Source organism: Prionailurus bengalensis, chromosome A3 (genome assembly GCF_016509475.1).
Source record: "Prionailurus bengalensis isolate Pbe53 chromosome A3, Fcat_Pben_1.1_paternal_pri, whole genome shotgun sequence".
Taxonomy (NCBI): domain Eukaryota; kingdom Metazoa; phylum Chordata; class Mammalia; order Carnivora; family Felidae; genus Prionailurus; species Prionailurus bengalensis.
Window position 1 is genome coordinate 15502905 of NC_057354.1, and position 8365 is coordinate 15511269.

The following is an 8365-nucleotide window of genomic DNA, read 5'->3' on the forward strand; positions in this document are numbered from 1 at the left end:
TTTTTTAAATAGGGATTGATACTAATATCCATTCCAGAGGGCTCTGTGCAAATCAGGCTTGATGCAAGTAAAGCCAGTTTGTAGGGTGTTGAACAAATGTCCTTTTTTTCCTGCCTTCTTCCTGGACCTGTGCCATAATAAAGCCCCTTGCTTCCCACTCGAGCACTTACCTAACTGCTCACCTTTAAGGGAATTAGCTGCTTGTTAAAAAGCCAATCTTAGGTTCACGTTCATGACCTTTTGATATAATGCCACCTGGATTCCAGAGACTGTCCCTCTCCTACTCTGAACCACCTGCCACTAAACATGATTGGAATGTGCAGAGGATGAGGCTGTTGAGGCAGACCTAGCTTCTCACCGGCTGTATGATGCTAGGGAAAGTTGTTTACTCCTAATCCTCAGTTTGTCTGCAACATGGGGAAATAATGGTGCCTTGCTCATTGGATTAAGTGAGAATAAGTCACTCTGCAGTGCATGGCACATAGGAGTGCAGTACTCGGTAGGTATACCCTGATCACGGGCGAGCCTACCTCCCCATCTAACAGCTGAAAACACTGAGGCTTGGAAGAAAGGTGTCTCCTCCATAAAAGGAGGAGGGATGGGGCAGTGGCCCAGTAACTGCTTAGATTTCTGGATGCCGGCCACCGGTTAAATGCTTTGCACATGTCTCATTGAATCCTCACAACACAGAGAGGTGTATCTTATCCTCATTTTACAAACAAGGAAAACTACGCTGGGGTGGGGGCAGGGGGGTGGGTGGGAGTTAAACAGCTTTTCCAAGGCCTCACGGCTAGTAATGCAACCCAAGACTTCACCCCGCACTCCAGTGCGGCTCTCTCGTCATCTAGCCTTGGCCCCTACAATTCTGCCTTGCCCTGGGAGTGGCAGGACAGGGATCCAAACTCTCAGCAATCTGGACCCACTCCTGGCTCAAGGCTGTTTTCACCACCACTTGCTACTTTCTTACAGAAACCTTCAAGCAAGGCTTTGATTCCCTCTCCACAGAGGGCCTCTTTTGTGCTCTGAATCCACCCCCACTTCCCTTGCCCCTAAGGCTCTGTGCTCCTTGGGCTACAGATACAGGGAGGAGATCCATGTCTGTGCACAGACTGCCCCTGGGGACTGCCAGAGGAAGTTACTCTGATCTGGGAGTCACTGAGCAGTCGAAGAAACTCTGCGTCCACAGGAGCTGTGCCCCCATAGGATTCATGGGGACCTGGAGCTTCCCACCCCATCACTCCCCACTTGCTGGCTGCCATCCTGGCCCCCATTTAGCTCTGATCTGGAAAGAGCTGCCTAGAACTAGGGGTTAGGGGCACCCTCGGAGTTAAGACATCCCTTTCTCCTTTCCCATCTTCCTTCTGGGTCATAAATGACTTTGAGCACCACCTAGGTACTCATCTCCACTTCTCTTCTCCAAAGGGAAGTTGGGAAGTGGTGGGGAAGGGGGGTGGGATGAAGAGAGGTTCAGACTTTAGACCATAGGAAGTCAAGAGATAACACCATTCTCCGTGGCTGGGTGGTGGTAACTCTCCCTTAGCCTCTGGAAATAAAAACTTCCTGCAGTTACCTGTTCATTTGGAAATGTGGCCATATTTCATATATCATCTACCAGTTTTTCTTAGAAAGCTCGCAATGTTTACAAAGCACTACGTATCCTTTGTATTTAAAACAATACAGCAGGATGCAGAGGTATGATTATGAAGTGACAGACTTGCACGTCCTTTAACTATTAATGTCTTCAGAATGAGTTTATTGTCAGAACCAGAGCCCAAATCCTGGGTCTGCCAGCTCCTAACACATAACCTTGGGCAAATGCCTTAGTTTCCTCATCTGTAAGACACGGATGGTTCCTTCCTATTTCCAAGTGTTGCCATGAAGATTAAGTGAGCAACATGTAAAGTACTTAGCCCACTGCCGGACATCTATTAAGCACAGCTACTTGGGGAAACAATGGTGCCTCGCTCATTGGACCTGCGACCAATGGACAGCGACCTGCACAGCTGCTTATTACTAACATGACAAACGTGTTCCTGCCACTGCCCAGTTCTCTCAGGAACTTGCCTCTAGACACTGCTTTTATGGTCACTTTAGAAATCGTAACAATTTCATTAAGGTCACAGATTTTTCACCCCCAACTGTCATTCAGCTCAGTCACTGTATTGTTGGAGAAAAGAAATCGGCTCCCCTGATGCCGGGCAAAGTTTGCCCAACTTTGGCAAAACCAAATTACCACTCAAGGGGCAAAGATTCATCATTACAGAAGATATGCAGAAGAACAGGCACAGTTCTCTGAAGGAAACTCCCAAAGAGGTGAGCCAACACAGTTGGGGCAACCAGCCCACAGCTGACCAGGGGAGACTGCAGCCACATGACATGTGCTCTGGTGCCCTACCCGAAATAACATTAGCCACATGCCTTTATGGTTTGCGGTGTCTGGGGGAAATCCATCCACCTGAGGGGAGTCTTCTCAGCTGGTCCTACCTCCGGAACCCTGTAGCCAGGATCCGAGTCCCATTAACCAGCTGCTTCCTTCCAGCCTGGCCAGAGCACCAAGTGACTGAGGTGCCTCACGCTCGCACTTTCCCGTCTCCACTCAGGCACGTTCAGTCTTAAACCTTCATCCTGTCAGCCTCACCTCCCTTTTCTGCAGGGCTGGGGCCCAGGAGGCTAGACAGGCTTCCTGGGCAGAGAGCAAAACCCATTTGTGAAGACCTAACACTGTAAGCTGCAAGCTGACTGCTCTCTTGGGCAGGCTCTGGGCGACCCAAAGAGGAATACTGATGGTTTCAATACAGAAGTGGGTCTAGAGCAAGTGTGTTCCACTGGACACATTCAGAAATCAATGGCAAGAGAGAAAGGACCCTGAGTCATGGCACTTCACCCAAGACATAACACAGGAGGCTGCAGATGAAGGGGGTAGGACATAGGAGTTCCCCACACCTAGTATTTTAACCAAATGAAAGAATAATCTGGGGTCTAGGAGAGAAAGTGACCTAGTCATTCTTTACAGCTCCCCGTCCGACCGTGTGGGTCTCTCGCCGGCCCAACTGCGGCACTACAAAGTAAGCACAGGCAGAACCGTGGAAAATACTGTATTTACGTACATAGGAGGGACAGCTGCAAGCCCCTAACAGAGGACAGGCCACCCCAAAGAAAAATCTTAGCAGCAAATTTCCATCTCCCTCAGCACTCCCAGCACAGCTCAAGTTGGAAGGCTGGGCCTCCTGTCTCTCGGCACCCATCATACCCTTCCCACTGCAGAATTCCCAGTAAGGCAGGGAAAAGGAACTATTGCCAGAAGTGAGGCCCGGTGGGAGCTGGGGTGCCTAGTCATTCCTAGAGAAGAGGCAGTGACTCTATCGTGAGGGGTGGACCAGGAGCAATGCTGGGACTTCTCCGGATCCTATGGCCTGCTCTGTTGAAAGCTGGCAGTAGAGAGAACTGGAAGAAAGTTAGTCATGGATTCATGGGCGTGTGCACACATGCGTGCAGCAGGACACGGGTTGTGCGTCTTCCTTGTGCTTGATGCCTCCGTCTGCCGTCCTCTCCGTGACGGCAGCCTAATCCTCTGCACCTCTGCCTCTCTGTGGCTATGGATCCAGAAACCAAGTGTTTCTCCAAACAGAATAGCTGCGGTTCAGCAACATGGCAAAGGTAACAGCTGTCTTGGGGGAGGTAAGACAGATGACTAGAAGAGTGGTTTGCTCCAATCAGATATCCTTGATTTGGTTCTTTTTTAAAATAACAGGCTGGTGACAGGTATAGTGGCTCAAGAATGACATGGTTCCAATTCTATTATTACCCTGAAAGAGGTCCCCTTGCTGACCTCCCAGATAGCAACGCTTCAGCAGGCAGAGGCCATTCTTGCGGCTGTGGTTCTGACTGCTACCTGCCTTCTTGACAGGGCCTCACTATCTCTCCACCAACAAGACTTCACATTTCCAGGGTTCCTCTCACACCTGGGCTGGACCTCATCTGGAGAGTCTGAACAGCCCAAGGTGTTGGGGGGCAGGGCGGGAGGGAAGGGCGCCAAGTGCCCAGCAGGGTGTCCAAAGGACCCGATTCTAGACATTGGATTTAGGGGCTGAGTTGAGGGGGATCTCCTTGAGCTCCGTCCGCATGCACAGGTACTCCCCGATGACAGCCATGAGCGCAATGCACACGGCTTGGACCAGCCACCAGGTCAGCGCCGAGGGGAAACGGGAGCTGTAGAACCAGCAGCCCAGGAGGTGAAAGAAATGGACAGTGACAGTGAAATCCAGACACTGCTTCCCTCGCCGGATGAAGTACAGCAAGCCCAGAGCACTGTGGGGAGAGGACAGCAGTGAGTTGTCACTGGGTTGTCCTGGCCTTAGATCATTTGGGGAGTAGGGACAATTAGGAGAACAGCATAGTGGTGGGAAGCAAGCAAGAGAAGCGTGAAGCGGGGGTTCCACTATTAGATGCCTAGAGAGAGCTGGCAGGTAATGCGGGGGGAGGATCAGGCTGGGCAGAAGAAAAACCAAAGTACAAGCTTGATGAGAAATGGCGACTGTCACCCAGGGGAATCCTAGGGACTGGTGGGGACTGCAGCACCCTGAGGCACACGTGGACCATCCAAAGTGGGGACCACAGCGACCTGAAGCTGGGCAAATCCTCATGCCGGAAGGTTGGCCTGGGATCAGTCAATCTTCCCATTTTCCAAGAGAAGCCAGATCTGGATTTATTTTTTTAACATAAAATATCCTGACTTTCAACTCAGTGGAAAAATGTTTTAAATGCCACTTGGGGGATGGTAAAACAGAGCATAATCTAGGAGCCAAATTCAGGTCATAGTCAGCCACCCGTTTTTCAGTCTCCAGTGTGAGCTTAAGAATAGTAATGTGCAAGGCACTGTTTTAAGTATTTCCCACGAATGAATTTGTTTCACCCTTAAAACTATGAAATGGGTAATATTATTCGGCTCATTTTACCAAGGAGGAGACTGGGGCTTAGATAGATCAACCTGTCCAAAGTCACGAGACTAGTGGGAAGCTAAGATTCAAAGCCAAGTAAGTCTGCCTCTACAGCCTGAGATCTTAATCATTATGCTAAACTGCCTCTCAAAGGGCAGGCAATGGTCACGGGTGACCTTAAATGTTACCCAGCCAAACCCCTCAGTGTACCAACGAGGTGCCCGAAGCCGAGAGAAGGGAAGTAACTTGGCCAATGGCACAAAGACCAAGAACAGAACCGACTTCTCCTGACCCCCAGTCCCACCCCTTCCTCACCTCGTTCCACAACAGGGAAGTGATCTGAGATGGAAGCTAACCCCCAGGCGGCATGCAGAGTGATGTAAGAGCTTTCCAGCTAAGTCAAACAGCAATGGAAGGAGCCCTATAATGGAGCCAGTCCCAGAACCGGCCTTTGCCACCCACTTTAGTCCACCATGCCCCAGGAATAAGTGCCAGCCTGTCTCATGTCCAAATTGAGGAAGTTAGTTCCAGTGCTAGGACCCCCAAAAGCTGGAGAGCAAAACTGGTGATACTCACCAGGTGAGGGCGTTGAGGATGAAGGACATCATGGAGAGCCGGCCTGGAGGGGTGGAAAAGCCCAGGATCTGAGGGGGAATCACAAATGGAAATATGCTGGAAAAGTGACTTGGCTCGGCAGAGCTCCAGGCTCCAGGACCTCCCAAGGAACAATCATTCTTCCCAGAACACAAAAGAAAATAGGTCCCTGCATCTGTGTGTCAGCTTATTTCCAACAAGGTGCTTTCACAGACCTCCACTAGAGTATCTCACTGGACCCCAAACAGCAGCCGGGAAGAGACTTACAAAGGAGAAGCAAAAGTTCAGAGAAGTAACTTGCCCAAAGTGATACAGTCAGTAAACTGCAAGAGTAAGGTCAATTACAGGGTTCAGTAAACTGAGACCCCACCAGCCAGACACCTAGTTTTGTAAATAAGGTCCCAGGGAAATGCTACCACACCTATTTGCTTAGTACTGATGCTGGCTGCTTTTGTACCACAATGACAGAGGTGAGTTGGTGAGAAATCTCCTGTTACCTTGCCGAGGGCTGCACAGAGAAGCAGCAGCAGGAGCAAAGATTCCATTCCGGATCTCCTGGCTCATTACCATACACCACAGCTGCCTCTCAGATGCGAAGATCTCATAGCCCTCCTTGACTATAAAGCACTTTCATCTTCCTAGGCACCTCTGGGGTCTCTGGCCTTCATAACATTTTGCTGAGCATTATTCTGCCCAGTTTCCAGAAGAGAAAACCGGCTCAGAAAGGTGAAGCAACTTGCCCAGAGTCCCACAGCTAGTATATCTGGACCTAGATTGGACGCTAAACCTCTCTGAATCCAAAGTACAGGCTCTCTGCGTTGCAGTCCATAACCTCTCCACTACTGGTCTCATGATTTTGCAGACAGGAAAACTGAGGTTCAGAGGGGACAACACTTGGCCCACATCACACAGCTAGTAAGTGGGATTTCAACGGAGGCCTGATTCCAAAGTCTAAGCAGTTTCCATTATACCTCCGTGAATGTTCTTTTATCCACCCCCCTCTTCCGTTTGGCACCTGAGAATTTGGGGCCTAGGGAAGTGAAGTCACTTTCTCAGAGTGTCAGAGAGGAGATGCATCAGGTTGCCTGGAACGCAAAGCTGCTCCTTGACATCCAAGGCCCTTTCCTTTGAATAATCTGCTTCTGTTAACAGTCACTAAATTTTATGGATAGGGCACCTGAGGCTCAGAAAGATGAGATCCCTCCCCCGGGACCACAAAGTAAGATGGTGGTCCAGCCAGGTCTGGAGCCCAGTAGTGTCGGACCACAAAGTACACCCGACGAGGCCGAGACTCCGCCCGCGCTGGCCCAGAGACCCTACCTCGGCGTCGAACATCTGGTCCAGCGAGGGACTGCTGCGCACCAGCCCGTCCACCAGCGCCAGCCACAGGCCCAGCGAGCCGTAATAGACTGTCTGCATGAGGACGATCTGCGACAGGATCAGCAACGGGTCCCACACGTAGCTGCGGAACTGGCCCGCCATGCCGGCCCGCGGGGCCCGGCCGCCACCCGGGGCCTGGGTCAGCGCCGCCGCGCCATGGGCCCCGGGCCGCCCTGGCACCTGCGAGGACACACGCCGGGCCTCAGCCAGGGAGCCGTCACCATGGCAACGCCGCCCCGCCCGGGAGGAGGGACCTGGACGGAGGGGGCGAACCCATTCCGGGAGCGGGGGTGAGGGCGGGGCGGACAGACCCATTCCCAGAGTAAGGGGAAATCCTGCCCATTCCGGCTGCTCGGGCCCCGCCCGTCCTCAGGCTTCTTCGGGGTCCACTTACCGGTGACGGACTCGAGGGTCGAAGTGTCCGAAGACGGCCCAGCCTCACCGACTGACCCCCTAAACAGCGCTGACAGACAGGACCATGGAGGAGAAGCCCTACCTGCCTAGAGAGGCAAAGATCCAGCTACAGCGGCGGAGCCGCGACCGCGTAGGAAAGAAGCGTTTCCGGGGAAGGCGGTGGAGGGGCGGGGCTGAGGTTGCGCAGGCGTAATGGACGCAATCTTCGGCCGAGCCACCTAAACTGGGTACGGGCCGCGGGGAAGCGAAGTATGCACATGCGCAAGATGAAGAATGAAGGCGAACGGAAGTGGGGCACGTTAAGCGGTAGAGCTTGCGTGCCCTCTACAGGGGAGTCTTGAAGACAAGAGGCGCAACCAGGAGAATAGGGAGCGGGGTGGGCAAGAGCAAGGGAAAGATGTTTAGGAATTAACAAGTAGATAAGTGCTGACTCTACCTTCCCTCTCCTAGTTAAAGTCTGGGATAACTTTAAATGAACCTGCCAGGTCTTCCACACATGATTTTGCCACGGTTCCCGTTTGACAGATGAGTAAGGCTCAGAAAAGGAAAGCAAGGTACCGCCTCAAAGAGTTAGAAGACAGAGTTAAGTGGCAGTCAGGATTAGAATTCACGTGCCGACATCGCGGCATTGATTTCGTGCTACTGGATTACAGCAAGGTTTGGACACGTACGAATGGGAAAGTCCCTGCCCTCTGACACAACCTAATTATTAGAAAGGCAAAGTAGTGAATGTTTTATAATGTGGGTATCAGTTTGTATTTATATGTACATATAAACTTAAACTAGAAGACAGGACAGATTCTGAAATCATAACCTAGGAGCAGATTCTGACCCTGCCTTGCCTCCATGACTGCTTTCTTTCTGCCTTTTCTGAGTCTACATAGGGTAGACGGTCGGTAAATATTTGCTGAATGAGTCAAAACAGAGGAAGAATAACAGCAAATTGATGAATCACGTTCTTCCTGCCCCAGCAGATCAAAACCCCTTAACCTCATTGAGTCTAGAGCCCCCTTCTCCAGAATGGAAAGAAAGGAAGTAAC

At 51.4% G+C, this 8365-nt stretch overlaps 1 protein-coding gene across 3 annotated transcripts in view; it reads right to left on the reverse strand.

Moving 5' to 3' along the window:
* The window catches only part of SYS1 (SYS1 golgi trafficking protein), a 35293-nt gene extending 27800 nt beyond the window's left edge, over positions 1-7493 (reverse strand). Inside the window, exons 1-4 of one of the 3 annotated variants that reach the window (XM_043602274.1) lie at positions 7306-7488; positions 6852-7091; positions 5514-5581; positions 3080-4308 (exon numbers count right to left, since the gene is read on the reverse strand). In XM_043602274.1, the coding sequence (XP_043458209.1) occupies positions 4068-4308; positions 5514-5581; positions 6852-7013 (471 nt within the window). In that variant the 5' untranslated portion in view covers positions 7014-7091; positions 7306-7488 and the 3' untranslated portion in view covers positions 3080-4067. Of the gene's footprint in view, positions 1-3079; positions 4309-5513; positions 5582-6851; positions 7092-7305 lie in introns of those variants that run through there. The other 2 variants (XR_006300728.1, XM_043602275.1) reach the window with 2 other exon arrangements.
* Between the last annotated feature and the right edge of the window lie 872 nt (positions 7494-8365).